A 12,500-nucleotide genomic window follows, 5' to 3' on the forward strand; every position below is an offset into this window, starting at 1 on the left:
TTGTTATTTTGTGCTAATGTGATAGGCTTGCTATTGTCTTCTGGTGGGGAAATGTATGACACTTGATAAACTTGTTTTGAAGTCTACCAAGACTGTGTGTCCGTTTACAATTAAAACTATGATTCATTTTAAGATTGTCTTTATCACATCGTACAAACAATGTCAATTTTTTTTCCACACTAAAAATTTTCTAAACATATTCCACGATTACTTAAAACGTTAAATATCGTTTCATAGATCAGACTGAAATTTAGCAGAAACAGGAAGGGCCTACAAAATGCGCGCCAAAAAAAATTCCATCTTGAAGTCGTTGAAAATAGCTTAAAATTAAACCGGGAATATTTTTGAAATACCGGGAAAAAACCGGGAGAAAACCGGGAACTTGATATTGACTTTTCACTGGCCACCCTGAATAGCCGTAAATTCAGGCTCCTAAAATCAGTTTTACTTAATAAATGTCTACCAAGTGATTGGAATTGTAATTGCGCAAAAAAATGTCAGTTAAATTATATATCGAGTGTTGCAAAGTTCAATTATCGGATTTACAATTATCACACATTTCACTTTTTTTTGTTGGGTGTATTATCACTTTTGTTGGGTATATTATCACTGCGACACACTTCACTTAGTACTATTGTTTGCCCAAAACGTGCTGTTGAAGTGCTGGTTTCACATATAAAGCAAAGATTTCTATCTGAAAAAACGGTGCAGTATCTATCAACAGTATCTTTTAACACCGCTAGCTCATGACGGCTCACCTTAGTAGCATGTCCGAAAGAACTTGAAACTATTGAGAACCAGATCTACAGGTCCAAAGCCCTGATAAAGGTGGATGGTTGTGATGGCTATGACCGTGGTCATCATGTAAAGAACAAACGGTCAATGCTGTATCGTGTCAGCACCGAAGAGGCAGCCCCTCTAGCACGATGTAGGTAGCGCAACCCTGGTTAGGTGGCCTATCGAAGACTCTTCACCAACCAAGAAAGGCAAAAGTAGAGCAAACGGATTGATTTTACGGCAACAGACCCGACAACGAATAAAGGACAACGATTGGAAAATTGGATCTTGGAACGTGAGAACTTTGAATGAATCCGCGCGTGTTGGGCTCCTGGCTCGTGAATTGCGGAATGTCGGCGTGAACGTGGCAGCTATCCAGGAAATACGCTGGCCGAGAAACGGAGAACGCGAATTCCGAGCGGTGGACCCCATCGCCAACACTTCATTCAAGTACCACATCTACTACAGCGCCCAGATAGTCGTAGCGGTAAACGCACAGCTATTCAGCAAGACCAAGCTGAGGGTCGTGGGTTCGAATCTCACCGGTCGAGGATCTTTTCGGGTTGGGAATTTTCTCGACTTCCCAGGGCATAGAGTATCCTCGTACCTGCCACACGATATACGCATGCAAAAATGGTCATTGGCACAGTGAGCTCTCAGTTAATAACTGTGGAAGTGCTCATAAGAACACTAAGCTGAGAAGCAGGCTCTGTCCCAGTGGGGACGTAATGCCAGAAAGAAGAAGAAAATCTACTACAGCTGTGGCGACAGAGCAGAACGTAGAGTTGGCTTCATAGTGATTGGGAAGCAGATGAAGCGAATTATTCGGTGGAAACCGGTAAGCGACCGAATCTGTGTGTTGAGAATGAGGGGCAAGTTCTTCAACTACAGCCTGATCAGCATATATGCGCCAACGAACGATAAGTTCGCTGACATGAAGGATGAGTTCTATGAGCCTGGATTAAGGCCTACGGAGAGTGCCCAAAACAAGATGTCATCGGCGACGCAAATGCGCAGATCGGGAAAGAAGATTTCTTCAGACCCGTCATTGTAACGGAAAGCCTTCATTCCGTTACCAATGATAATGGCCTGCGGCTAGTGATCTTCGCTGCTGCTAGGGGGGTGGCAATCAGCAGTACTTACTTCGCACGAAAGAAACACCTGGCGATGCCTGCTCCTAAATAGACCACGTGCTGGTTGATGGGCGACATTTCTCAGATGTCATTGATGTCAGGACCTTCCGAGGCCCTAATATCGACTCAGATCATTATCTCGTTGTAGCTAAAATTCGGGCGCGGTTATCCAGCATCACGAGTTCCACAACAAACAGAACGCTGCGCTTCAATATACAACGCTTGTCGACTGATGGGGTAGCTGCGCAATACCGTCAGCAACTAGACGAGCAGTTGGGAAGAATCAACGTTGCTGGAGACGTTGACAGCCTGTGGGACCCTATCCACGAAGTTGTGACAACAACGGCGCGGGAAGTGATCGGCACTGGTCAACGACGAAGACGAAACGGCTAGTTCGATGAAGAGTGCCAGAGGGTGACAGACATGAAGAATATCGCCAGAAGCCGTATGCTTGTGGCCAGTACCCGACAGAACAGAGAGCGGTACAGGGCAGCGAGAGCCGAAGAAAAGCGAATCCACCGCATAAAGAAAAGGCAGCACGAAGAAAGTGTGGTAGCTGACGCTCAAGAAAGCATGAACCGGAATGATATGCGGAGATTCTATGCAACGGTCAATGGTGCGCGGCACAATACCGTACCAGTGCCTGCCATGTGCAATGATCGAGAAGGGAATTTGCTGACCGATAAAACGGCGGTGGCTTTCAGCAATTGTTGAACGGTGAGAATGGAAATGTAGCGAGGAACAGGATGAACATAGATGATGACGATCAAGCTGTGGACCCACCAACCATAGGAGAGGTTAAAAAGGCTATCAGCGAGCTGAAGAACTGTAAGGCTGCTGGGAAGTACGAGATCCTGGTCGAGCTTCTCAAGCACGGAAGCGAGCAGCTTTACCAGTCGATCCACCGAGTACTGCTGAAAGTATGGGAGGACGAAGAATTGCTCACCGGCTGGTTGGATGGCCTCATCCGCCCTATCTACAAGAAAGGGCACAGACTGGAGTGTGCCAATTACAAAGGAATTACCCTGCTTAATTCGGCGTACACAATTCTGTCGCGCATCCTGTTTAACAGACTGAGACCGCTCGAAGAGTCCTTCGTCGGCGAATACCAAGCTGGTTTTCGTGAGGGATGTTCGACAACGGACCAGATGTTTAGCTTGCGAATGATCCTAGACAAATTCCGGGAGTATAACTTGCAGACTCACCATCGGTTTATTGATTTCAAGGCGGCGTACGACTCAGTGAAAAGAAATGAGCTTTGGCAGATAATGTCTAAAAATGGTTTTCAGGCGAAACTAATTAGGCTGATACGTGCTACACTGGATGGTTCGAAATCAAGTGTTCGGATCGCAGACGAGGTGTCAACCGAGGTTCGTGACGTTAGAAGGAATGAAGCAGGGAGACGCACTTTCGAATTATTGTTCAACATTGCACTCGAGGGAGCTATTAGGAGATCTGGCGTGCAGAGAAATGGCACTATTATCACAAGGTCGCATATGCTCCTTGGCTTTGCGGACGATATAGATCTAATTGGAATCGATCGCAGGTCAGTGGAAGAGGCCTTCGTGCCTCTGAAGAGGGAGACAGCGAGGATAGGCCTGACCATTAATTCTACCAAAACGAAGTACATGGTTGCAGGTAGAGATAGAGTCAGGCATGGTGGAGTAGGTGCTGAGGTAGTGTTTGATGGGGATGTGTTTGAAGTTGTTGAAGAATTTGTTTACCATGGAACACTTGTGACATGTGACAACGACGTTTCCCGCGAAGTGAAAAGACGTGTTACGGCTGCGAATAGGGCCTTTTACGGATTACGTAACCAGCTTAGGTCCCGCAGCTTGCAAACGGAAACAAAATTCGCCCTGTATAAAACATTGATTCTTCCGGTGGCTATCTACGGGCTCGAAGCGTGGACGTTGAAAGAGTCAGCCCGGAAAGCTCTCGGTGTTTTCGAGCGTAAAGTGCTGCGGACAATACTCGGTGGGAAACTCGAAAATGGTGTGTGGCGCAGACGCATGAATCACGAGTTGTATCAAGTGTACAAAGATGTGATATTATCAAGCGTGTAAAATACGGCAGACTTCAGTGGGCTGGTCACTTAGTGCGAATGTCGGAAGAAAGAATTGCGAAAAAAATATTCAGCAGGGAACCAGGTAGAGGTCGGCGGCTTCGGAGAAGACCACGAATACGCTGGCTGTACGCAGTGGAAGAGGACCTGGCGACCCTAAACGTTCGGGGCAACTGGAGAAGTTTCGCCCAAGACCGACGAAGATGGAGCTCTACAATACGCCCGGCAATGGCGTGACGCTACGCTGTAGCCATCAAGGTAAGGTATCAAGGTAGGTATCTATCAACTGAAGAAAACTGATGCAGCCTTAGCTAACGCGAATATAGGCCAGCAGCTACTTTCAAGAAGAGAGTCATAAAAACTGGGAGTTAGAAGAGGAATTTCTCTTCATCGTAGCATTGTTAAATAACGTATGAATTAATTCGTTTGATCAACACCAACAATGTACCCTCTTGGTTACCCTTAAACCAATTATAAATTAAGCGAGAACTAATTTAGTTCAATATGTCAACGTTGGCATAAGATCTTAAGCTTATTTAAAGACTTGTACCTACATCCCACTTGTTGGTCCAATAGTATAACTTTTAGTTAACGACCAAAACTTTTTTTATAAATTCGATAAATTTAGCCAATTTCCAACAATTTTTATTTAATCACATTTTGCTTAGAAAGCAATGAAAAAGACAAGTAAATAGACTCTTTCTTGTTCTTCATATTAAGCCAAATGACACATTGATCTTTGGATTATTTATGCCAAATGGCTTTATGCCATTTGGGATAGCCTCTGACATATCCAACAACACAACCCATCCATTCTAAAAAGGTTAATGTTAATAAAATCTAAACTTAGGGATGAGGTCAGTGAAAATAGAAACCTATTAAAAAAAATTAATAGCACCAGAAGCACAAGCAAAGTTTAAATTTGTAGAAATGGGTAAGTGGCACTTACAATATCGTCGCTGATTTCCTCGTAAATAGCTCCGGTATCCTGGGGAGGGGTGCTAGCCTGCGATGACCCATGAGCCGGTGAGCCAAGTATTGGACTAGAACTGGCATACTCTTCGATGGGAGGAGTGGTTTTCGTTGTAGCTGAAGTGGGCACCAGAGGCGAAGGAGGCATCGCCGGTTTTTGGTGCAATTTGGACGCCATGAGCACTTCTGCCCCCAAACTGATGACCCCGGCTTTCGGATGATGATGATGCGGCTGCGGTTGATGTTTGGGTGACGCTTGGGGAGATTTCGGTAGAGGCGGTCTGCTTGGGGGAGCCGGTCGGAGAGGTGCTTGCTGTAGATTTGGAGGACTTTTTGGGCGTGATGGAACTTCCGGAATGCCAAGGCTGTTGTAATCGCCTATTTGACTGTCGCAGAAAGTCACTGTGTTTGGAGTGCAAAGTAGAATCTCTAGTTCCACTCGTTGGATCCAGTTTTCTGTTTTCAATTTGATGGCTAGGTTCACTCCACATACTTGCACAAACTGCTTCTGAGCTGCTGTTAAGGCAGACTGCCCATCGCGGAAAGTAACCCACATGGTGTCCCCAACGAATCGCACCAGAGTGACTTCACCGATCTGAGTCAATTCCTGGATCAACGCGCTCATCAGGTTCTCGTCGTAGATACTGCCTTCGTCCTCGTCAGAATCTGCGCTACTGGGAACGTTTGTTGCTTGAATCAAAATAGTTCCATCCGGTGGTCCCAAATCTCTGATGACATCATTGAATACTTGTGCTCTTCGTTGCTGATCGATCTTGCATATTTCAATATCTATGATTGCAATCACAGGTCTATGATCACTCTGTTTCAGTTCTGCTCGACCGTAGTGCACCAAATTTCCAGGGTTCCAGTTAGGATGCTTATCAGCATCTGGACTCTGCTTACGGCGCCGCCACAGCACTCGATCTGTCCAAGCTGGCGCTCGACACTTTTCACTAGTGTCGTAATCTTCACTGAACAAATCGTACTTATACGTTGGAGGGAATGAGATTTCGCCCTCCAGGAAATCGTTAAAAACGCTTCCTGTATTCTGCTGAATTCTCAATTGATCGTACTGCAATACTGCACCGATGTCACCCTGTTTCAACAAATCTTTCAACTCGTCCTTTTCCATATCAATCCGGTAATTGAAATCTCCGCACCAGAAAATGTAATCATGCGACTTCAAAGAGCGACCCATTGGGAAAGCGATCTTTCGGGTGATTTCAGCATAGTCAGCATTACGTTCGGCGACTTGCGATTGACCAGCAGCGAAATGAGCACACACGAAACAGATTGATGTTCCGTGGATTACAAATCGGATCGCAGCAGCACCTTTGTTGCCCGTGGCACCTCCCAGACCCGTCTTCACGCAATCAATGGCCACATCACGGATGTACTGGGCATGCTGGGGTCGAATGTAGATGTACAGACAAACTCCCACCAGTTGCTGATATGTCAACAGGACATACTCCTCGTCGCGGCTTATAACCTTCTGCAACTCTTCGGCCCATGCCTTGGCATTATCAGAGCTAGAGGTTGGAAAAACGAATTAGTTCAATGACCTAAATTAAAAAAAATATATCCTAAAATCTACAATCCATAAAATCTGTGCTTACCAGTCGATTTCTATGACTAACTGCATGTTCAGGCAAAATTTTATCTTTATTGGAAACAATTTTGGAGGCCCATTTTTTAAGGCATTACGGAGCAAACTGTATCATGTAATTATTTATAAACAATTTTTGCACTCCGTATAAAATTTCTCTTCTGAAAATGTCCGGCCATAGAAGACTTCCCCCTATAAGGATTTTTTTACTGAGAATATATATTTTTTTTAATTCTTTGTAAAATTACGACAACGACAAGTATTACTGCTCACATTTTTGTGGGCACTTTTTTCACGATTTTCTCCAGGAATTCAATCAGAAATGAATTCAGGTTGTTGTAAACGCTTTTACGGACTTCCTGAAGCACTTCTCCAAGAATTTAATGCAAGATACCTCCAATAATTGAACTTGGATAACTAAGGATAGTCCCAGAATTCACTCCAGAGATTCAAACAGGAGTTCCTTCATAGACTTTTTTTTTCAGAAATTTCTTAAAAAGTTCTAATTTCTCCTTCAATTTATTCAGCCATTCTTCCATCAATTTTCCCAAAATTTCCTCCCAAGATTTTAGTTTAGTTTTCAAAAAAAAATACGAGTAATATCTTCATAGAACCTTTAAAATTTACTCCGGCCAGCATAATTACCATCCCTGAACCTGTTCAGTTGTTTTGGGTGTATCTTTCCCGTATTCATCCGAATGTCAAACCCGAAGCCATCGAAAAATTATTCAAAGACTGTTTGCAGAGCGAGGGCACCATTAAGGCTGTTCCACTTGTAAAACGCGGGATTGATTCCACTCGCTTGAGCTTCATATCCTACAAGATTGGAATTGATCCAAAGCTCCGCGATGCCGCTTTGAGTCCAGATACATGGCCAAAAGGATTATTGTTTCGCGAGTTCGAAGATAATAGCTCAAAAAACTTATGGTCACCATCCTTGAATACGCCGACCATCCTGGTATATCCCGAGTCGGAGCCTCGCAGTTCTCCACTCCTACCACCGGAATGGATCTATCAAGTTAACTTCTACCAGATTACAAAGCAGCAACGTAGATCAAGCAGCCATCGATTCCAGTATACCAGAACCCAAACTCCTTTATCAGGCATGTACGATTCTATGTATAGCAATTCTTCGCCTGATCAATTTCTGTGTTCCAGTATTCTATCAGTTCATAGCGAGACTGTCGACGCCGAGAATTCAATTTTGAAATTTTCAACCGAACGTCTACCAATGCTGGCCCTGGACTCAACCCCTCCTGGACGCCCGGAACGCACTCTAGAAAGCCCAATGGAAGCCCTTAATCCCTCTGACGCAGTCCTGCCTTCTGCTGGCTTCGTTCATCTCAGTCGTTCCGGTCCTGTAGTCAGATGTGGAGACTGGAGAGAGGGTCTTCCAAGCATCCAATCACGGAGAGTATTTTCCTTCTGTACGCCCTCAGTCGTCGCCTGATATTTACATGGATTCCAGGAACATCAGCGATCCCATACCCAAACGATTCGAGGACATCGTAGTTTACTAAAAGTTTACTTAAAGTCCCTATATTGCTCGCTCGTGCACTCCACTTTGGAATACTATTCCATGGTCTGGAGCCCCGCTTACGACAACGGCTCCGAAAGGATTGAGTCCGTACAGCACCGCTTTCTTCGGTTTGTTCCAACTGCCAAGCTACGAGAGTCGATGCCAGCTGATTGATCTAGAGCTATTTCGCATCAGAAGAGACGTCTGTAGAGCTCTTACGGTTGCAGACACGCTAGCGGACTTTGGGGCAAGTGTGCCACCCCTGCTTTTTATAAAAACTACAATATATATTTTTTCTTTGAGCTTAACAATATGTTCCTTCGTAGTTCACAATATAATAATCAAAATATGATGAACATTGCTCTATTTTACACGTATTTACATCGATTTTTGCAAAGACAACCAAATTTGAGTGGATTTTTATAAGATTTCGTTGTTTCTAAATAGCATGGTAAAAGGTAAATTATTACCAGATTTTTCTAACGTACTGTACATCGTGAAACTATTCAAATGTGTAAGTTATTGTGGCATTTGAACGAAAAAAGGATTGAGTCTTACATACAAAATCCAGTTTGGTTGAAATGTATAGTTATTGGGGCAAGTGTGCCACCTATTTGGTAAACAAAAATTGTTGAAGTGAAATTTATAAAAATGTAAACATCATCAACAAAATCATAATAATAAACTAAAATGAGGCACCGGTAGTAGTTTCTGGAGTATAGTAGGGGAATAACTAACATGTTTGCCCCCCAAAGTGATTTTATCTCAAAATATTTAATAATAACATGTTTTTCGGCTTATTAAGTACCGTTTTACATATCTACATCAATATTTTACCGTTATTTAGTGCTGATCTACTTTAATATTATACATATTCGCCATAATATAAGGGTAATACATATATTGTATTGAATGGAGTCAAAAATAACCATTTTAGTTATTCGAATTGAGTAATAGGGAGTTACGCTTGTTTTGAATCTTGTTATAAAGCCTCCCCTTATTACGGTAAACATAAAATTATTTTTTAAATTATCGATTAGCGTCTGCTTTTTAAGTAATATTAATAGGAAATAAAGAAAATTTCATTACAAGTAGAATTACATGCGATGTTCATTCGGTGGCCGTCTTGTCCCATATGGGTGGCACACTTGCCCCATAGTGTCGAAAAATAGGTTATTTTGGATGATATTTGAGAAGCTCCAAAACTAATACTTTTTGACATTATTTTCATTTCAAATGGCACAGTGGTTACGAAAAGATGTGAAACTATCATCATGAGGCTAAATTGGTGGATTTTATAAGCTTTGGGCAAAGTTAGAGAACAATTTGCTTAAGGTGGCACACTTGCCCCAAATTCCGCTACAAAGAAGGATAGATTGTGCCTCCATCCTGAAAAAAAAATGATTTACACGCCCAGTCACGATCACTCCGGAACAATGTTATGCTACTCTTGCCACTACGAAGAACTAATAATGGAATGCATGGGGCGATCATCGGTATCCAGCGCGAATTGCCCTACTATTTGACTTCCACCTCACCCGTGAATCGCTTCGTCGAAGATTTTCGAAGTTTTTTGCTGGTAGAAGCGGATAACGACAACGATTGTATGTTAAATTGTTTTTTTTTAATTGCCTGACAACGTTTATGATTATGTTTGAGACTGTGACCAAGATTATGTTTGTGATCTAGTTTTTTTTTTATTTGTATTGCTGGCCTTAGTTTAAACAATATCACTGGGGCTATAAAGCCTGTTGATGAATTTAATAAATAAGTAAATGTAAACACTCTAAATCTTGCATCACTATTTTTCTTAGAACTTGAGGACTTATGCCATCAAGAGGGTGTAACATCAGACCGATATATTGTTGTTTAATTTGCAGTTTGACACGCGGTTTGCTAAGAAATCGACTGATGAGCACAAATTGGATGAAGATTTTTTTATAACGGACAGGGGAGCACCGTGATAGAACCTACCTGGCTGCAACAATGTTGGATGCATTTAAGTCCACAATCTCCTGAAAACCTATTGCAAAAATGTCGATCGGTGGTTCATTACTATCCTCCGGGTGGCTCACATCAACTAATGCTAAAAAACACCAACACATGTCCAATTACTTTTGATTCGAAAGTAGTCTAACAAATTATTCTTACATTTTGATCGAGCCAGTCGATGGCAATCGAGTAACCAATCCGCAAGAGATACGTCCTTGTAGGCAACACTTCGGAAGTGCTTTCCACCGTTGACATTGTACGTACCGCATGCAATGCGCAAATCCAAAGGATTTACAAACTCTTCGTAGCGACGACACATCTCGCGGAGAACAGGCGTCGGTGCTGCAAGATAGAATCGGGTTAGTATCAAACAGTTAATGAAATACCATTCCGAATTTACCGTGCAACATATTTGACGGCAGCAAGATCCTGGCCCGATCCGCCAGCTCAGAACTCAAGGTTGAACCAACGAGCAAGACATCGATGGCCTCTTGTTTGGAGCTATCCAGCAAATTGTTTTGGATTGTCCTTGCCGCAGAACGGGCTCCGTCCATTAGCTTCGAACCACCCTGTATGGCACCGGTTCCGGCGTAAATTTTGCTCACCTCGTTACCATTATTGATCCACATCTGCCGGAAAATTTCCTCGAACCGAGAGGCAATCTGCTGCTTTTTGTCTGATAGTGCGGACATTTGCGATATTTGTTCGTTCAGAATTTCTAAGCCAATGTATGTCTGAACGCAATTGGTGCGATCCAGACAATCTAAGCAATTGGTTCGTATGGTTCCTTTTTGCTCTCGGAACACGCTGTCCCCTATGGCATGGAACAGGCCATAATCTGAGCACATGGCGTCAATTTTGGCCTTCAGTTTCGATAAAGCGTTAGTATTGCCTCCTCTGCATTCCTGATGATAGTCAAACACTATATGCGGCACATCCGTGTGATTGGATTCCCTATGATGTCGCTGAAATTCGTTGCTCAACATGGCCTCACCCTCTTTGCTGCCTATCAGACTTGTTCCGAGTAGATTTATTATTGCTTGTTTGCCGTACCTAGCTTTCATAGAAGTCATGTGACGATCGAACGCCGCTCTCGAAGCTTCGAAGCCTCGTGAAAGTTTGACTTTGTGAGAACCAACCTGCACGCCGGGTTGTTCCCAGAACAGAGGGACACTTCCCCTAGACTGAATGTACGATGATACTTCATTGTCAAGATAAATACATTGCTCTGTTTCCACAAAATTTGCCACACATCCTTCGTCGTTCGTTCCCCTAACATTGAAGCGTGTTCCAGCACGCTCGCAGCTTAACCTTGATATGATAGCCGCCCTCGCTTGCTTACTCCCGGCGTAGACTGTTCTGATCTCCACCGATCCGCACATCGCTTTCAGCAGCCAAAAATTGCACTCAACTCCAAATCGTAGCATATGAATGAATAACATGCGATTCCAGAAGAACCTGTTGTCCGTCTCCGTAGTGCGTCGACGCCTTTGAGCCGACAGTGTGATGTCGAAGTTGAATCCTCCACTTGCCAACTGGACACTGTTGCTGGCCGCCGGATTCGCAAACGAGAAGTAAAACGTGCCCGAGTTCAACACCTTTCGGATTTCGGAGATTCGATCCTCGTTTGTCGGTTGGTACTGTAGCGAAACAAACTGCGTTTGGGTGATGCGGAATATTTCATTGTCTAAGATTTTTCCAACGGAGAAACACCCGGTAACCATCACCAGGTATAGTAGAGAGCTATCGCCTGCATTGAGTTGCAGTACGCCGAGGCATCCGTAGGCGTCCAGGACCTTGGTGTACTGTTTGCGGACAATTTCCGTTTCCTGAGCAGCTGTTTGGAAGAGAGAGGAAGAATCGTTAACATTCCGTCGATTTATTTCAACATTTTGATATGTTCAATTGTCCGGCAATCTTATGATCTGAGTGTCATCAGAGACTCGAAACAATATAAGAACAGAAATTTGGTATATCCCTAGATGGTATATCAACATTCGAGGAAGTGTATATTGAACAATCATTCAAACCATCTTCATCCAAAGAAGTAAAGTCATCACAAGGAATTCGATTTTTTTTTTCACTTGGAATCTAAGCCGACTGACTTAACGATTTTTTTTTCACTTGGAATCTAAGCCGACTGAAACATTTGTGCATTTGTTTCAGTCGAATCATTCAGCACATCAAAGAGCCTTCTTGAAAGCCTTGCGATGCCTAATCAAATCGGAATTCTTCCATGGGGATGCTCTTGTAGTCTAGGATTCTCCAAAAGATTTCATAATGTAAGACGCTGTAGTCTCAACGACATCATCCAAGTAATATTGACTTTTAATAGATGGAGCCCGGTCAACCATTGAGCGATCGATATCGATTCGGGTTGAATCGTTTTCGTTCGCCGAATCTATACAGAAATTGTAAAACTGAATGGTTGGAAAA

At 43.3% G+C, this 12,500-nt stretch overlaps 1 protein-coding gene across 2 annotated transcripts in view; it reads right to left on the reverse strand.

Annotated features, from left to right (window-relative positions):
- LOC5574778 (synaptojanin-1) overlaps positions 1-12,500 on the reverse strand; it is a 44,174-nt gene that overhangs the window by 2,348 nt on the left and 29,326 nt on the right. For both annotated transcript variants that reach the window (XM_021853902.1, XM_021853903.1), the window contains exons 3-6: positions 10,465-11,901; positions 10,224-10,406; positions 10,047-10,158; positions 4,925-6,476 (exon numbers count right to left, since the gene is read on the reverse strand). In XM_021853902.1, the coding sequence (XP_021709594.1) occupies positions 4,925-6,476; positions 10,047-10,158; positions 10,224-10,406; positions 10,465-11,901 (3,284 nt within the window). The remainder of the gene's footprint in view (positions 1-4,924; positions 6,477-10,046; positions 10,159-10,223; positions 10,407-10,464; positions 11,902-12,500) is intronic.

Source organism: Aedes aegypti, chromosome 3 (assembly GCF_002204515.2).
Source record: "Aedes aegypti strain LVP_AGWG chromosome 3, AaegL5.0 Primary Assembly, whole genome shotgun sequence".
Lineage (NCBI taxonomy): Eukaryota > Metazoa > Arthropoda > Insecta > Diptera > Culicidae > Aedes > Aedes aegypti.